Source organism: Aquarana catesbeiana, linkage group LG03, assembly GCF_042186555.1.
Source record: "Aquarana catesbeiana isolate 2022-GZ linkage group LG03, ASM4218655v1, whole genome shotgun sequence".
In the NCBI taxonomy this organism is placed as follows: domain Eukaryota; kingdom Metazoa; phylum Chordata; class Amphibia; order Anura; family Ranidae; genus Aquarana; species Aquarana catesbeiana.
In genome coordinates this window covers 547002767-547021992 of record NC_133326.1, presented here as the reverse complement: position 1 = coordinate 547021992, position 19226 = coordinate 547002767, and the positions used below count along the sequence as shown (strand labels likewise).

The window sequence follows — 19226 nt, the reverse complement described above, 5'->3', positions numbered from 1 at the left end:
TTATTGTTGGGGTCAAAGGTCACGGACAACATATTTTGGGTAGAATTAGGGGGGAAAAAAAACAAAAAAAAAACCTATTTAATTTTTAATATTCAAAGCAAATGCCTTCATCCATCCATGTCTCCATGCTTTTTTGTTGAGAAAGCCCTTTGAAAAACAAACTCCTAGCATGATTCATGCAGCATTTACTTCCTGGAATCCACTTGCCCTTAGCTCACGCATGAAAGTGTGCTTAGCTGAGAAAACCCCTCCTCCCTTCCTGAAGACTCTTAGAATAGATGACATCATTTGCCTAGGCAAGAAACCAAGAACTAACTGAAGAAATAAAAAAAAAAAAAAAAAAGTTTAAAACAATATGATATACTTTCGTATCCATTTACTAGTAGCATGAGGATTAAAAATAATCAACACTGATTAGGAGAGTGAAGTTCTCATTACAATAGTTTTTATTAAAGTTATCAAAGAGCATACAAAAGTACAAAAACAGTACGGTCTTTCCTTGGTCCTTCTCGGCACACATTTCTGGTTTCAGAAGATGAATCATCATCAGTCTATAGCAGTTAACCCATGAGCAATCTATGTGATCAGGTAGCGGGGCCGTAAGTTACATGAAAACTAAACCAGGTATGAATAGCTTGAACATAGTCATCAAATAAAAGAAATCACTCGGAAGAAAAATAAAAAAGGACAAAAACATGTCCATGCAAGCATTATCAGGCAATTAACACAACCTGGTGGAATCTGTGGACCTCTTCTCTTCACCAGTCTATCTGATGAAGAAGCTATGCCTGATCAGCAATAGCTTAAAAGTTGTACCAGCATATGAAAGAAAAGGAGAGAACAAAAAAAAAAAAAAAAAAAAGGAAGAGAATAGAGCAAGAGAGAAAGTTTAGTGGAGAGGGAGAAATGACAAAGCCAAAGAAAGATGGAAAAGACCAAGTAAGAGACGTGCACCCACTATATGTCATACAGGTAGCCCGCCGTCCCAATCAGGTGGGACCCGAAAAGGTATTTCACAGAGAATAGCTGCCATTCGCTCATTGATCATTTCAATGTGCCTTGATGTGCTTGAGGGTATTCAGGAGATGCGTTAATTGGGAATATCTAAATAGCTCCCTTGTAGGGAGTTGTTGCTTCTCCTGTAATGCACCCTTCGGTAAGATTGGTGTGAAGATTAATGCCCCGTACACACGGTCGGATTTTCCGACGGAAAATGTGTGATAGGACCTTGTCGGAAATTCCGACCGTGTGTAGGCTCCATCACACATTTTCCATCAGATTTTCTGACACAAAGTTTGAGAGCTTGCTATAAAATTTTCCGACAACAAAATCCGTTGTCGGAATTTCCGATCGTGTGTACACAAATCCGACACACAAAGTGCCACGCATGCTCAGAATAAATAAAGAGATGAAAGCTATTGGCTACTGCCCCGTTTATAGTCCCGACGTACGTGTTTTACGTCACCGCGCTCAGAATGATCGGATTTTCTGACAACTTTGTGTGACCGTGTGTATGCAAGACAAGTTTGAACCAACATCCGTCGGAAAAAATCCTAGGATTTTGTTGTCGGAATGTCCGATCAATGTCCGACCGTGTGTACGGGGCATTAGAGTGAAGTTCAACGTCAACTTCTTCATTTTCCCAGAAATGACAACCTACATCGTTGGACGCATGTCACCTAAAAATAGTTAAATGAACTACTTTTGAGCGACATGGTTGCCGCAATTGCAGCACGATTTATCACGCGACAATTGCGGCAGACCCGCACCGCAATTTGAGGTGTCATTTAAATGAACGGCATCTTGAATGCGAGTCCCACATTTTGTCATTCACACCCTGGCGCTCTCAAATCGCGGGCAGATCCATGGCTAATCTGCCCACGTTTAAAAACGCTGTAGTGTGAATGCAGCCTTAGTGTCAAAGACATTTAAACGTCAGAGTTGCTACAGCAGATGCTGCTCCCCCCCTCCGCTACCACATTTGCCACCATTCAGGGGGAAGCGGGTACCTGGTTTTGACAGGTAGCCACTCCCACTTTTGGCTGACTTTGCTGCGGCAAACTCATCTGGAAGTTTGGCCCCGCTCCTTCCCCCGCTGAAGGGCCATTCACAAATGTAGCGCGCTTCACGCATGCGCAGTGGGGAACTGGCTGTGAAGTCACAAGGCTTCACTGCCGGTTTCCCTTATCCAAGATGGCGGCTGCAGCACCCGAGAGCTGATTGAAAAATCGGCTGGGGTGAAGACACAGCTGGATTAGTGGACAGGTAAGTAGTTGCCGATGACTTAATTTTTTTTTTAAGGAGCCTGGAGCTCTGCTTTAATGAAACCTAGTGATGATTATGCTGGTGCTTCGATTGTTAGCCCACAAGCGGTAAAATCTTGGGGCAGGGTGACGCTGAGAGGGCTTGTTCACAAAAGCAGTAAATAAGGGGCAGAAACTAAAAGTTTTAGGCAGGTGTGAAAAAATGCTATAACTTAAGAATGCTTTCCAAAACAGAAGTGCTAGTCCATTTTTATCAGTCAAGAAAAGTAAATGAACGAAGAGAAATCCAAATCAGTATTTGGTTTGACCACCCTTTGCCTTCAAAACAGCATAAATTCTTCTGGGTACACTTGCACACAGTTTTTGAAAAAACCTGTCAGGTAGGTTGTTGCAAACATTTTGGAGAACTAACCACAGAACATCTGTGGATATAGGCTGCCTCAAATCCTTCTGTTTCTTCGTGTATTTTCAGGCAGACGCAAAGATGTTGAGATTAGTTCTCTGTGAGGGCCAAACCATCGCTTCCAGGAGTGCTTGTTCTTTACGCTGAAGATAGTTCTCAATGACATTGACTGTATGTTTAGGGTCGTTCTGCTGCAGAAATAAATCGGGGGTACCTAGAAGAATGGATGCAGTTTTGAAGGCAGGGGAAGGTCACACCAAATATTGATTAGATGTGGATACCTCTTCTGTTCATTTACTTTCCATTTTGTTAATTGATAAAAATAAACAATTAAAGTGGTTGTATAGACAGATGGTTTATTACCTTCATGCATTCTCTGTATGAAGAGAAGAAAAATCTTCCAAGTGCAGCTTCTCCCCCAGCACCCTTTATACTCATCTGAGCCCGATCTGAATCCAGTATTGTGCGGGAGTGCCTCTCTTGGCTCTCTCACTTCTCCTTGGCTTAGAGACAGCCGTGGGAGCCATTGACTCCCACTGCTGCCAATCACAGCCAATGAGTTGGGAGCGGGGGCTGAGCCACGCTGTGAGTCTTATAGAAATACAGATATGGGGGCACTGGGTGGGGGGAGGGGCCAGGAGCATCGGCAGGGGTCCTCAGAAGGAGGAGGATCGGGGTTGCTTTGGTGCAAAACTATCACAGAGCAGATAAGATTAACATGCCGATTAATAAAACAAACCTTTAGAATCACTATAACATTTATATTTCTGAAAGCAATCCTAATTTACAGCATTTTTTTTTTAGACCTGCCTTAAACTTTTGTACAGTACTATATATCAAGAATGTGTGTCAACAAGGTTTTGATCACTGCAGAACTGCCTCTTCACCCTCTTCTAAAGATTCTCTGAACCTTTTCATATCATGTACAGTAGAGAACGAGAAAGAGTCTTTGCAATTTTACATTGAGGGACATTATTCTGAAATTGTTTGACAATTTTTAGTTGCAGCATTTCACAGATTGGTGAACCTATGCCCAGCTTTACTTCTGAGACACTCTGACTCTCTAAGATGCCCTTCTTTATATGTAATCATGTTAGTGACATGTTGCCAATTCTAATGCATTGTAATATGATCTTCCAACTCGTTCTGGTTAGTTCAACTTATTTTGCCAGAATTCTGGTGCCATGTCTCAACTTTTTAGACATGTGTTGCTACCATCAATTTCAAAATGACTTAATTTTTTTTCTTTTTAGTTTTAAAACTAAAAGGTTGTGCTTGAGTTATATTGAAACTCTGCTTCACTCAAAATGTACAGAAAAAAAAAACAAACAGTCTAAGGATTTCTAATTACCAGCCTGAATCTACCTGTAGTTGTAGTAAAAATCTTGTAATTCAAGAAAAAGATAGTCGAAAGGAAAGAAACATTCATACTTACAGTGCCTTGAAAAAGTATTCATACCCCTTGAAATTTTCCACATTGTCATGTTACAACCAAAAATGTAAATGTATTTTATTGGGATTTTATGGGATAGACCAGTGATGATGAACCTATGGCATGCAGAGCTGTCTCCGGGGGCACGCAAGCTTACGGAGCCAGCGCCACCAGGATGGGGGGGATCCCCCAGCCTGGCAGTCACTTGCACTGACGGTGCAGGCAGAGGAGCCGGCTCCCTTCCTTGCATCAGTGGCATTGGCGCGGGGGGGCCTGACAGGGGCACCAAGTGGGCCCCCAAAAAGCCCCGGATCTCGAATTTCCCATTCAGAATCATTAGCCCCAAGGCCTGAGGTTGGCCGGGAACTCTGAGCCAGGGGCGTAGCATGGTAGGTGGGCAGCCAATCATCCCATCCCAGGTTGCGACATTTAGGGGGTGTAAAGTTATTCCTCCGCCATCCCGAGGGTCTGTGCTGCAGCTTTTTGCCTCCCCCAGACCTACACCTCAGGTGAGGCATTCAGGAATTCCTCTCTGCGGCACCCTATTCCAGCTCCAGCAACGTCATATGGGGAAGTGGGAAAGGCGAGAGGTTCACAGAGTCTCACAACCCCCCTGCACTGTAAAGGAGCACTGAAATATAAAGGGGACTGCACTGAAAGGATTACAGTCCACTTTATATCACAGTCCTCCCTTCAGTCACGCCCCCCCATCACAGTCCTCCCTTCAGTCACGCCCCCCCATCACAGACCTCCCTTCAGTCACGCCCCCCCATCACAGACCTCCCTTCAGTCACGCCCCCCCATCACAGACCTCCCTTCAGTCACGCCCCCCCATCACAGACCTCCCTTCAGTCACGCCCCCCCATCACAGTCCTCCCTTCAGTCACGCCCCCCCATCACAGTCCTCCCTTCAGTCACGCCCCCTATCACAGTCCTCCCTTCAGTCATGCACCCCCTTTCCCCCTTCAATCACAGTCCTCCCTGCAGTCATGCCCCCCATCACAGTCCTCCCTGCAGTCATGCACCCCCTTTCCCCCTCCAATCACAGTCCTCCCTGCAGTCATGCCCCCCCATATCACAGTTCTCCTTGCAGTCATGTCCCCCCCATCACAGTCCTCCCTGCAGTCATGCCCCCTCCAATATCACAGTTCTCCTTGTGTTCACCCCCCCCCCCCCCCCATCACAGTCCTCCCTGTAGTCATGCCCAATCCCCCCCATCACAGTCCTCCCTGCAGTCATGCACCCCCCCCTTTCCCCCTCCCATTTTAGTCCTCCCTACAGTCATGCACACCCCCTTTCCACCTCCCATCACAGTCCTCCCTGCAGTTATGCACCCCCCCTTTTCCCCTCCAATCACAGTCCTCCCCGCACAGCGCCCGTTTTAATCTCTGCCTCCCCTGTAGCCTATGTCTATTCTCTCATGCTTCAGCAGGAGGTGAGCCCTGTCACGGACTGCGGTATAGATAGCAGCCTATGTGTATTCTGTCATATCTCCCGAGCGGCCGCTGATGTCAGCCTTTTAGCAAGGCAGGTGGTGGGATGGCTGCAGATCGTGACAGAGGGAGAGACTCTTCATAACAAGCAGGTATTCGCCCGCTTGTTAATATAAGTTTGGCAGCTCTCGCTCTGTCACGATTTGCAGCTGTCCCGCCACCTGCCTTGCTAATAGGCTGACATCGGCAGCTTCTCGGGAGATATGACAGAATACACACAGGCTGCTAACTATACCGCAGTCCTTGACAGGGCTCACCTCCTGCTCTGATGGCAGCCCGCCCGACAACAGGTCACGGACCGGTACCGGTCCGCGGTCCAGAGGTTGACGACCCCTGCCTTAGGGCTCATTCAGAGGGATGATCAGTCCCATCCTCTGTAAAGAGCCACTGGTAGGTTTAATTCTGTGTTGGCACTTTGAAGTACATAAGTTGGTTTTGTGTCGCTGTTTGGGCACTCAGGCTCAAAAAGGTTCGCCATCACTGGGATAGACCAAACACAAAAGTGGCGCAAAAATGTGAAGTGTAAGGAAGATGTTAAATGGTTTTCAAAATTGTTTACAAATATCTGAAAAGTGTGGCGTGCATTTCTATTCAGGCCCCCCGAGTCAATACTTTGTAGAACCACCTTTGGCTGCAATTACATCTGTAAGTCTTTTTGGGTATGTCTCTACCAGCTTTGTACATCTAGAGAGTGACATTTTTGCTCCTTCTTTGCAAAATAGCTCAAGCTCTGTCAGATTGAATGGAGAGCGTCTGAACAGCAATTTTCAAGTCTTGCCACAGATTCTCAATTGATTTATGTCTGGACTTTGACTGGGCCATTTTAACACATGAATACGCTTTGATCTAAACCATTCCATTGTAGCCCTGGCTGTATGTTTTGGGTTGTTGTCCTGCTGGAAGGTGAACCTCTGCCCCAGTCTCAAGTCTTTTGCAGACTAACAGGTTTTCTTCTAAGATTGCCCTGTATTTGGCTCCATCCATCTTCCCATCAAGTCTGACCAGCTTCCCTGTCCCTGCTGAAGAAAAGCATCCCCACAACATGATGCTGCCACTACCATGTTTCACGGTGGGGATGGTGTGTTCAGGGTGATGTGCGGTGTTAGTTTTGTGCCACACATAGCGTTTTGCTTTCAGGTCAAAAAGTTCAATTTTGGTCTCATCTGACCAGAGCACCTTCTTCCACATGTTTGCTGTGTCCCCCACATGGCTTCTCGCAAACTGCAAACGGAACTTATGGCTTTCTTCTTGACACTCTTCCATAAAGGCCAGATTTGACTAAGTGCATGACTAATAGTTGTCCTGTAGACAGATTCTCCAACTTGAGCTGTGGATCTCTGCAGCTCCTCCAGAGTTAACATGGTCCTCTTGGCTGCTTCGCTTATTAATGCTCTCCTTGTCTGGCCTGTCAGTTTAGGGTGATGGCCGTGTCTTGGTAAGTTTGAAGTTGTGCCATACTCTTTCCATTTTTGGATGATAGATTGAACAGTACTCTGTGAGATGTTCAAAGCTTGGGATATTTCTTTATAACCTATCCCTGCTTTAAACTTCGCCACAACTTTATCCCTGACCTGTCGGATGTGATCCTTGGCCTTCATGATGTTCTCTAGGTTCTCTAACATCTGAGGGCTTCACAGAACAGCTGTATTTATACCGAGATTAAATTACAAACAGGTGGACTCCATTTACTAAATAGGTGGCTTCTGAAGGCAATTGGTTCCACTACATTTTAGTTAGGGGTATCAGAGTAAAGGGCGCTGAATACAAATGCACGCCACACTTTTCAGATATTTGTAAAAAATTTTGAAAACCATTTAACATTTTCCTTCCACTTCACAATTATGTGCCACTTTGTGTTGGTCGATCACATAAAATCCCAATAAAATACATGTTCTTGGCTGTAACATGACAAATCGTGGAATATGTCAAAGGGTATAAATATTTTTTCCAAGGCAATGTATAAGGACACTAAGCTGGTGTGAGGTGGGAAGCATTAAAGTTTTAAAGAGTGGCCTTCAATTTTCATTGTCCATTTCTCCTGTAGGAAGCAGTATAACCTTAGGTTGCTTCCTATAATGAAGCAGTGTTGCTCAAGGGAAGAATTAGAAATGCAATTTAAAATAATGCCATAGAAAATTAATAAAGCATCAAAAATGTACAACTTTATTTCCAAAAAAATAAATAATAATTCTGAAAGACAACTTTGATATTCGTTGAGCTTTAAAAATAAATAAAAAATAAATAAAAAAATTGCAACCTAAAAAGACACAGGGTAGATAATGAAAACAGAACTTCAGGCAGGCAAATATTAATACAGATGTACACCACAAATGATACATACATTAAAGTGGAACTTTAGTCAGCAAATTAAGTCCTAACAGATCACTTTATGCTAGTTATATAAAAAAACAAAAAAAATGAACTGTCTTCTCCTACTCTGCACATGCTCAGTTGCCCTTTATTCTCAGGACAGCACCCTAAAATCAAAGCCACTAGAGGCTGATCAGCACAGTTTTAAGATTTCCTGTTGCTGTAGGAAGTAGAAAGCATTAACAATGACACAGATTGTGTGGAGGGAACACAGATTAGGGAAGAAAAAAGAAAAGCAGGAGAGGTAACAGGAAAAAGTCTGCTGCCAGGGAGATACAAAAGTGTTAAACTTATAAGGATAGCTTATTTCCCTGATATGCTCTCTTGTCTTGCAGTGTAAAACTTCTGTCAGCCTTCCTCTCTAGCTGAGCCAAGACATGCATTCAAGGCTGGAAATGCGCACATTTTAATTGTACAAAGTGACAGTTTTTAAGACTATGGGGATGGGAAGGGTTTCCAATAATGGAGTGACTGCTCTGGGCTTCAACAAAATAGCGGACTGCAGCAAGATAAAAGAGGCTCAGTGCTGAAGGTGATTTACAACACACACTTATTTTGGTGGGCATAATTATTAATGTGTAATTTATGTTCTTTTGTTAAAGAACATTCATTGTTATCAAACGTTATGGGTAAATGTTCCACTTTGAATGCATTTCCCAAAACACTGTCAGTATAACTCCTCCAAATTCCATGCAGCCCAGAAAACAGGTTGGCAGTGGAAATCTACTAATGTTGGCCAATCAGACATAAGCGCACTAGAGAGCAATGCTATGTTTCCATGTTTAGCTGAGGGCCGTATGGGAAGTGTTAAAAAAGGCATACAATACAGGGACAGCTAAGGTTGAACCCCCACCTGCAGTATGCTGCTCATTGTTTATCCAATGAGCAGACTGCTGGCAGGGAAATAACACAGCAAGCTGCAGGCATGGAATAGTGATGTCACTTTCTGGTTACAACGAACAAGGGGGCCTGTATAAAGATGGGCCGAACAGAGTCACAAATGTTATTTTCTTTTTTTTAACTCCGTAACAGGTTTAAATTAGAGCCAAGCAAATACAGAAGAGGAAAAGTCCGCTGCACTCCGTTAACCTACAATTAAGCCCAGTCTTGTGGGTGATAGGAGTTACAGGAGGAAATCCCAGACTGCCTGTCTGGAATAATGAAGTTGCCAGCATTTGAATCTTAATGGAGTGCAGCTGGTTTATTGTCTCCTGTATTTTGTGGCTTGTGGGGCACAGGACAAGACCCTGCTGGCGTTCAGCACCCACTGTTAGGAGAGTAACCTAATTTAGGACGTGTGAGGCGTACACTCTGTCACTGCCCATACAAAGCCAAGTTGGAGTTTCAAGTTACAACATGAACATACAGCATTTCTGACAGTATTTACAACATAAAAAATAAAAATGTTAGGACACATATAAAACAGGAAAATGGTCCTGCCTGTATTCAGTAAACAGGAAGCGGTCCTGCCTGTATTCAATAAACAGGAAGCAGTCCTGTCTGCAGTTAAACAGGAAGTGGTCCTGCCTGTATGCAAAGCTCAGCTTGACATCACCTGTAGGTATGTGCTTGTACTACGACAGGCCATTTACTAGTTAGGAATGAACGTCCCGCCACACTTACATCTTCAGATTGGCTCGTCTTCCGCCTCTTCCCAGAACTGTCCACATCTTTTTCCTTCTTGTCCTTTGAAAGGGAAAAATACAGTTTAATATGAGGAGACAAAGCAGGAATTCAGACAAAAACAGATATGAAATAACAAGCAGCAAAAAATGCATTTTTATTCCTTGTGCTTCATCCAGTCCATTCTTAAAGTGGACAGGTCATCAGAAATAATTTTAACGTTCAGTACTATGCTAGTGAGCACTTCCCAAGTATTCATTACCTCTCAAAGAGATTACAATGCTCTCCCTGACAATGCCTTCATTTGCTTCTCTATCCTGAAGAGCAGCATCTTTGTTCAGGCATCATCCTGCATCACCATCTACTTCCTGGACTAAGATTTCAGTTTATAGATGACACTCCTGTAAATCCTGGCGTCTGCAATTCTTGGTTGTGTTCACAAATGTTTGACATGGATTAGCCCTCTCTAAAGCCTCTCACCTAGTGGCTTGCTACAAAGTTACAGTGTTGTAATCTGATTACTGAGAGAGAGTAGAGGAAATGCTTCCCTCTGCTTGCAGCAGGCTGATGACATCTCAGCCATGGCAAAGCTGCTGGACAGCAAACTCAAGAATGGCCTTGTAATGACAAAATGAGCTTTACTGAAAAATGATACTGCAGCTGTATACTGTGTACGTCATAAATGCATTCATGTAGACTTGTAATGTTACTGAAAGCTCCACTTTAAAAAGTCTAACCATCACATGCAGTGGTTGGGAGGATATTCAGCTCTACACACATAACTTGCCCACGGAAAGCAAAATAATCCAAGAAAGTAAAAAGGTGTCTTAAGCCCTGAGTAGAGCGATGTCATAATAAGAAGCTGATAAAAATGCTTTCTGAAGTTTTAGGTTAGCTGGCACTTTATTGTACTGTCACAGTGTGATGTTTAATTCATTAATATGCACTGATGGAGAGATAAACAGATGCGTCGTTTCTGGACCATAGCCCTGAAAGTTGTGTTCAAGTGCTGTAAACTGCAGGTCTCTGCACAAATGTGAATGAGCTCAAATATATTAAAATACTTTTTTAAACTTTGTGTCCCCAAAGACAGACTGCAGCAAAATCACTTTTCTCAATACAATTAGAAAGGATTAGAACCATCGGGTTATAATTACTGCCTGGACATTCCCGCTCCCCCCAACCCCCCCCTTTTTGTGGTCAGTTATCACAGGACAAGAAGCAAGTTGAAATATCCCAACACGATCATGGACAGCATTACCCCAATAAATAACGCAAAAGGAATTCATATTACACATAAAGCATATCAATTCATCTGCAGAGCTGTGCATTCATAAAAAACAAAGTGCAAATCTAATACCAGTCACAAAGATACCAAGTGTCCAGTTTATAAAAAATAAACGTGACTGTCCAGTTCAGGATCATGGGATAAATATGCACAAAATCTTAAAACTCCAATTCTCAGTGTTACTGTGTATCCAACAATTTTCAATGGTGCCACAATAGTGCTCTTGTGCTTCCCCACTTTCCAAAAGGATATTTATGCTTTTTATATTTAATATGAATTCATTTTGAGTTAAAGAAATATAAAATAACTAGTCAAGCCAAGAGGTATTTCCATATGAAGGAGAAGAGGTCTATCATCTTAGGACACAAGCACAAAACTGAGGATTCACTGAGTGGGGTAGGGTTATAGAGAAGGTGCCCAGAGGGTATGTTCTCAAATGTTTTTCCAGTGTCTAATCACCTGAAGGTACAAGCCTATAACCCAGGGTCTATGAATACTTTGCCTGTGTACTGTACGACTGTTAAGAAATAATTTTGGATGGAGTAGGGCTATAACTTTGCTTGTATATTTTTTCCAACAGGCATCTAAAATCTGAAGAAGAATATAAAGCTGCCAAATAAGTCCACAAAGTTAGCAGCTTACCTTAGGAGTACGCTTCCGAGAGATTGTCTGACCCAGCTTGCTGAGGAAAGAGATGGGAGACTTGGCAGTGGCAAGGAGAGCAGCCTTCTCATCTGCATTTGGATCGGCATTGTCTGCAAAAATTTGAGGCAAGAGAAGTCAGTTGCTTGTCCTCAAAGTATTATTTAACTAAAAAAAAAAAAAATAGATAAAAAGGAATTAAAAAAAAAAAAAAAAAAAAAAAAAAAGTGAAGTTTAATTTGCTTAGGTTTTACTTCCCTGGTTCTTGGCAGCAATCATGAGCCTGTGTATTGTACTAATCTCATTCACCATCTTACCAGATCCAGAAGTCTCCTTGAACATTTCATAGAACTGGCTGAGGTAAACCACCATGGAAAGCTTGTCCGGATCCCCGACAGATGCCATCTCCTTCCCGGTCATGATCGGAGAGATACCCAGCTCCCGCTCTGCGATATCGAATGCCAGCTGGTTATTCTTCTCCACATCACGCTCATCTAGAGAGTCAAAATCTCTGCAGGGAAAAAGCAGAACCCTTGAGACAGAGGACCATTATGAAAAGTTGTTATTCAGCCATCCCAACATAAAAAGTGTAACACCAGATAGAGAGAGATAGAGAACGAGCATGCACGCACTCTTAGCAATTCACAGGATTAATTGTATGTAACACTGTAATTTAAACTCTGCAAAAGAAACAGCAACTGCACACAATAAGACATTATACAGGTTTACTAATGATGCTCTGCAGTTCCAATTTTAAGTGCATCAAAAGACAAATAAACTTTATCGTTTTGGAAGGGTGTGGAAGGGTTAAGGCTCATACACAAAAGAAAACAAAGATCAGACCAACATTTTCGTCCAAGAAACGATCGTACAATTTTCTCATAGTGTGCACACAACTTTCAACAGCTGATTCCAACCTTACGAACAAACATTTCCGAAGGGACAAACTCCCAATTTTTTTCTCATATGGGGAACAGAATGAATGATTTTTATTTAATGTGTTCCATTTGCATATGAGAAAAAACAGAAAAGAAAGACTGCGCATGATCAGAAACAAACAAAAAAGCCTTTGTCATACGACAATTTTCATACTTTATTTCCTTTTTCCAATTTCTTATAGTGTGTACCCCAATTTAGACCCTTGTGTTTCCACTGCAGAGATTTACCCTCTGTATTTGTCTTGATGACCACTGTCACTGAGACAAAGGAATGGAAAAATACAAAACTTACAGTTAAATAGAAATAGTGGGAAAATCTTAAAAATGGGGACATCAGTTCAATGGACCCCCCTGTATGAAATTATTTCCCCCTATTTGTTTAGATTTCCTCTCCCTTTTATGTTTCTGTAATGGGACAAATGCTCCCTCATATCGAGAAGCACCAGGTATTTTGCAATAATTGTTGAAGAGGAAAGAGCAGAGGAGAATGCTGTGGAATACAAGTGGGATGGGGGTGGGTTTAAAGAGAACCTGTCACTTTGCCCTGAATGAGCAAGACAACAGGCTCACTATAAAGTCATTCTGTAGGGAGGCGTCAGGTTGTCTTCATCAGCATTATTTGTGCACACACCTAAGACAGGTATCAGGGAGTAATCCCATCAGTTACATGACTCTTGGTGTATTAGGATAATGACACACCCTCCAATAGCAGAGTACCGGCATAGGAAGGTTGAGATTACAACGGAGTCGGTTTCAGGAAATGGTGTGTTTTGCTCTCTAACAGCCCTCAGGCAGAGGTGACAGAACACTCAGGAAAGGAGGGTGACACCTTATCCGCGTACATTGTTATACTGAGAACACCTTTACTGTAACACGGCCAATTTACATTAAAAAAAAAAAAAAAAAAGGAGCAGTGAGTCATTCTGTGTGCTCAGATATTTGTTCCCACAAATAAACAAACATGGTTTATGTTAAAAGCTTTGTCTAATTACAACCCTGATCCGCTGCCAAATAAAAGATGATCACACTGCAGAGAGGCCAATTCTTCAGGTAGAGCGAGAATATAGTGGGAGTCAAGCCCTGAGATTACATTTTTGAACTACATCCTATTGCAATATCCTAATGCCGTGTGGACTAGAGTTATCCTAAGCCTACGTGGCCAGAGGGATACTGAGCAAAAGATTTTAAGTAGAACCTAGAGGCCAGTGGCAATAAATCCTAGAGTTCCACTTAAAGTGTACCCTCTATACCAGGGATCCTCAAACTACGGCCCTCCAGCTGTTGCAGAACTACACGTCCCATGAGGCATTGTAAAACTCTGACATTCACAGACATGACTAGGCATGATGGGAATTGTAGTTCCTGAACAACTGGAGGACCGTAGTTTGAGGACCCCTGCTCTATACTAATAATAGTTATAGTCTTGACATACTTAAGCTCTTTGAGCTGGTCTGGCAACTGATGTCATGTTCATGTTTTATACTTGTTTCACTGTGCCTTACTATGCAAGTATACTCCACCTGCAAGTGGAACTGCCTGCACAGGAGACCTGTTTTGAACTGCAAAAAAAAAAAAGAACGAACATCAAAATTATTCCTATGTGACTTTTCACATCACTGTACTACATTTGCGCTGTGGTCTGAAAAGTCCTGCATGCTTCGTCTTTGGTCAAAAGGTTACTGTCCATTGGAAGTCAAGGGAAATGCACCAAAAATGCATCAAAAAATGCCCCAAGGATTTTTAGGCGAGTTTGAGGGTCACATGACTTTTTTAAAGATGCTGGTTGTTAAGGAGTGGGCACCTGCTGGCATCCTTAACTAGTGAATAGCTAGTTGTTAAGAAGCCAGCACATACCAGTGTCCTTATCAGCTAGCAGATAGTTACACATACAATACTCTTCATGTAGTGGAGTCGGTCCGGCCGCCCCCCTTTCCTCCCCTCTATTAAAAGAGGAAGTAAACTTCCTCTGCTGACAGTTTACCTATAGGTAAGCCTATAATAAGGCTTACCTATAGGCAGTGTAAATATCTCCTAAACGTGTACTGTTTATTAGATGTTTGCATTACATGCAGCCAGTGACATCACTGGCGCCGTTCCTTCCGAGCCCTGTGCAGTGAAAGGCAGCTCCCGTGCGCATGCACGGAAGTGACGTCATCACGGCTCCAAAAATGTCTAGGTGTTTGAAATAAGCCTTGCTGGAGGTAAATGTCTTTTTTGCATGTGTGCGTTGTAATATTTTGTTCTGGTGTATGGTCTTATGGCTGCACCATCTTTAATGCATCTTTTAGGGTGTGCCCCCCAAATATCCTCTGCCTATTGTATAGATTCTGACCAAATCCTTTTGGGTGAGGAGCACCCCACTCCCTCATTAAGTACCTCTCATTAGTGTCCACCTGTGTCATGGGTGGAGACCTCAAGTTCTCCCATATAGAGGAGTGTATTGCTCCCATGGTTCAGAGAAGCAGGATCTTCCAATCTATGGATAGTGTAGGACCAACTAATCATGGGGTACTTTGTCACAGTAAGTGGGCTTAAGCACCATATAGCAATATGGTGTGACCAAATCCCCATATTTTTTTATAATGTTTTTTGAAATTGTCTAGGTGTTTTAAATAAGCCTTGCTGGAGGTAAATGTCTTTCTCAAGTCGTCTTCCAGGACGGCACCCTGAGAGATGACTGGTCCTCCTGACAGGAAACACATTTAAGAAAGAGGTTAAACCCCCCCTCCCCCCCTGTTTTTTTCTGATAGACCTAAGGCCGTGGGCTGGAAGTCTCCCCCTGGGTGCCAGATGGCAGGTTTTGAGAAGCCTCTGGGTCTGGTAGGGCTTGCCCTTCCTGGGGGGTCATTTTCCCTATTTCTCAGGGGGGCGGTGAAGAGCTACCCGTGAGAACTGGAGGACCCTGGGCACTGAGTCTCCAGAACTCCAGGGACCATGTTCCTGCTTTTCCTCTCCTTACCTGACTGGGTCAGGAGGTGAGCTTGCCGTCCAATCTGTCCTGCCCCTGCGGGTATAGAGCGGTCTCGGTATGCAGGGATCTGCTGGGCTCTCCTCGCCGCCTCGGCGCTGGCGGCTGTGTGTCAGTCGGCGTCATTTTGCGGGGGTCTTTCCGGAGAGGAAATGACGTCACGGCGCTCCGGGCGCTAGAGTGTTCCGGCCCTGCAGGCCTCGGCAAGATGGTGGCGGCGTCCGAAACGGCATGAGGAGACAGCCCGCTGCACAAGCAGGTACCAGCTTTTAAAAGGGGTAGATTCCTGGCAGCAGAGGCAGCATTGCTGGGCAAGGAGCAGGCGTCCACTACTTGCTTGCCTGAAAATGGAGCAAGAGGAGTCTACAGCCGTTTTGGAGGCCACTGGGGGTGAGTCTACCAGGCTGGAGGGTATAAGGGAGGGGGTGGGACCCCTAGCCTTACCCTCACAAGGAATCTTTTGGTCAATTATTTTCTTACTGGCTAAACGGGCTTCTTTTTTTTGCAGAGACTGAAACCCAGAGTGTTGCCAGTAGACCAAAGTCCAAAAATCCTTCTCGATCCAAGAGGTGTGGGTACTGCAATGACAAGTTAGCAGCAGAACACACAAAGCCGTTTTGTTATAAGTGCATACACAAGTTGTCAGGGAAGGAGACTTCAGAAGTTATGAGAGATTTTCTCTCAGTTCAGTCTGAAATGCTGTCCACCCTTAAAGCTTTTCAGGCTAGCCTTAATGCTAGACAGGATAGCAGAGAGGGCTCTTCCTCCCAAGAAAGTGCTTCTATAAATATTAGACGGGTAAGCACCACTCCACAGAGACCACCATCTTCTCAGGGTTCTGAGGAGGAGACGGAGGAGGTGGAAGACCCCGGTCGTAGTCACCTTGAGGAAGGGGAAGACGCAGAGGATAGCCAGGAGGAAGAGGGACACTCCAGACCACGCAGACATATCTTCTCTACAGACGATATGGAGGGCCTCCTAGGGGCAATTTATGCTTCTGAGGAGATTCAGGAGCCAGAGGCACAGATTTCTGCACAGGATAGGATGTATCAAGGGTTGTCTAAGGCTCAGTCCAGGGTGTTGCCTATCCACCAGTCTCTCAAAGACATTGTTTTAAGAGAATGGAAGGAGCCAGAAAATAAACTTCAAAAGTTTAAGACCTGGAAACGCAGGTGCCCTTTCAAGGAGGAGGAGGAGGAGGAGGAGGAGGAGGAGGAGGAGGAGGAGGAGGAGGAGGAGGAGAAGTTTTTTAAACTTCCCAAACTTGACGTGTCTTTGGCTCAGGTGTCTAAACAATCAGACCTGTCTTTTGAAGACGCAGGTAACATTCGGGAGCAAATGGACCGCAGGTCCGAGACCCTTTTACGCAGAGCCTGGGAGGCCAATGTGGCGACATTAAGTCCAGCTTTAGCTTCAGCCTATATAGCTAGAAATACGAATATGTGGCTCATTAAGTTGACAGATCATGTGACAAGTACTTCCAAGTCCAGAGATCTTTTGGATTCCCTGGAGGTAATTGGTAAGGTGGTAGCCTTTCTTGCGGACGCTGCAGTTGAGTCTGTGCGAACTTCGGCAAAGACGGCAGCACTTCTTAATTCAGCCAGAAGGGCCATATGGGTTAAGACCTGGGATGGAGACCACACTTCTAAAACAAAATTGTGTGGCCTACCTTTTGAGGGGTCACTCCTATTTGGTGCAGGGTTGGACCAGACCCTTTCCAGATCTACGGAAAAGGGAAAGAAATTTCCTGTGAAGCCTAAAAAGGTTAAAAAAAAATTTCGAGGCCCCCAGGTCAACAACTGGTTTAAGGATCGTAAGGAGGGCAAGAAATGGGGTGTTGGAAAAGCCAAACAGAAAGGAGCTCTCCTTTTCTCCGGCCCAAAGGTCGCAGACAAGGAATCCAAGTGACGCCAGCACCATGGTAGGGGGGAGGCTGGCACAATTTGTCCCACAGTGGGAGCAGGTAACCCGGAGTCCTCTAGTCCTTCAATGGATAAGAGAGGGTTACGGGCTAGAATTTGCTTCCAGGCCTCCGCAGTCGTTTCTACTGACTTTCCTACCCAAAGAGAGGCCAAAGGCTATAGGTCTCATAGAGAGTGTCAGGCAGTTGGCAGATCAGAGAGTCATTCTCCCAGTACCGACGGATCAGCAAGGACGTGGTTTTTATTCCCACGTCTTTATAGTTCCCAAACCGTCCGGAAAATTCCGGTTAATCTTGAATCTAAAAAGATTAAACACTTTCCTGCGATACAAGAAGTTTCGCATGGAATCGGTGTACACGGTCAGAAAGCATTTGTTGAGAGCGGTTTTCATGGCCACCGTAGACCTGAAGGATGCATATCTGCATATTCCATTCAGCAGGAACACCAGGCATTCCTTCGGTTTGCTATTCGCACAGATCAGGGTACCCAGCACTGGCAGTTTCAGGCCCTACCCTTCGGGCTGGGGGCCAGCCCAAGAGTATTTACAAAGATCCTTGCAGAGGTCGTCGCCTACCTGCACCTTCGGGGGATCTCTCTGATTCCTTATCTAGACGATCTGTTGGTCTACAACCTTTCCAGGGTGTCCCTTCTCCTGGATCTGGACAAGGTAATATCCACCTTGGAGTCCCTGGGATGGTTGATAAGTCACGAAAAGTCCTCCCTCACTCCTTTTCAGACCAAGCTCTACCTGGGCCTGTGGGTGGACTCAGTGGGGCAAAAGCTGATCCTCCCACAGGAGAAAATAGAAGCACTGATTTCTTCAGTGTCCTCAATCCTGCGGCAAGGGGTAGTGCCCCGAAGAGTGATCATGAGGATTCTAGGGCTCATGACTTCATGTATTCCGGCAGTACCTTGGGTCCAGTTCCACTCCAGACCCCTGCAGAGCTTCCTGCTATCCTCATGGGATGGAAGGAAGGAATCATTGGATATTCCGGTTTCCATCCCTCAAGAGGTAAGAAAGTCTTTGCTTTTGGTGGCTCAACCCTTAAAAGGTTGGGGGCAGTTCATCCTTGGTCCCAGTTGTAGCCGGTCAGAGTAACGACCGATGCGAGCTCGTGGGGATGGGGGGCCCATCTAGAAGAGCTCCAAGCTCAGTGTGTGTGGGACAGACTTCAGAGAACTGCTTCATCCAATTTCAGGGAATTGCTAGCAGTCAGGGAGGCTCTAAAAGCATTCGAGAGCAGAATCAGGGGGAGAGAGGTTCAGATCCTCTCCGACAATTCTAAGACAGTGGCTTTCCTGAACCGTCAGGGGGGTACACGATCGCTTTCTCTGATGAGATTGGCGCAGGAGATTCTGGAATGGGCGGAACAAAGAATACCCTCGATCTCTGCAGTGCACATAAGGGGAGTTTTCAACATCAAAGCAGATTTCCTCAGTCATCAGACAGTTCAACAGGGGGAATGGGAATTGAATCCTGAAGTATTCTCCCTGGTCTGTCAACAGCTAGGCACACCGGAGATAGACCTCTTTGCCCGCAGGGCAAATAGGAGAGTCAAAAGATACTTTTCCCTCTGCAGAGAACAAGGGCCCGAGGGGGTGGACGCATTAGCTCAGGAATGGGATTTCAGTCTAGCCTATGCCTTTTCTCCCTTAGCCCTGATTCCGAGAATCCTTCAAAGACTGAGTTGGGCCAGGGGCAATTTGATCTTGATTGCCCCCTGGTGGCCCAAGAGGACCTGGTTTCCCACGTTGTGGAACTGGACGGTATCCCCTCCGTTTCAGCTTCCAGAGCGTCAGGACCTTCTGCTTCAAGGCCCTTTGTCATCCGAATCCCGGTTTCTTCAGATTAACAGCCTGGTTGTTGAGAGGGAGAGCCTGCG

The 19226-nt window shown here is 44.7% G+C and overlaps 1 protein-coding gene across 24 annotated transcripts in view; it reads right to left on the bottom strand.

The window, feature by feature from the left end:
* MICAL3 (microtubule associated monooxygenase, calponin and LIM domain containing 3) overlaps window positions 1–19226 on the bottom strand; it is a 313530-nt gene that overhangs the window by 133033 nt on the left and 161271 nt on the right. For all 24 annotated transcript variants that reach the window (XM_073621556.1, XM_073621539.1, XM_073621540.1 and 21 more), the window contains exons 13-15: window positions 11833–12026; window positions 11516–11628; window positions 9586–9648 (exon numbers count right to left, since the gene is read on the bottom strand). In XM_073621556.1, the coding sequence (XP_073477657.1) occupies window positions 9586–9648; window positions 11516–11628; window positions 11833–12026 (370 nt within the window). The remainder of the gene's footprint in view (window positions 1–9585; window positions 9649–11515; window positions 11629–11832; window positions 12027–19226) is intronic.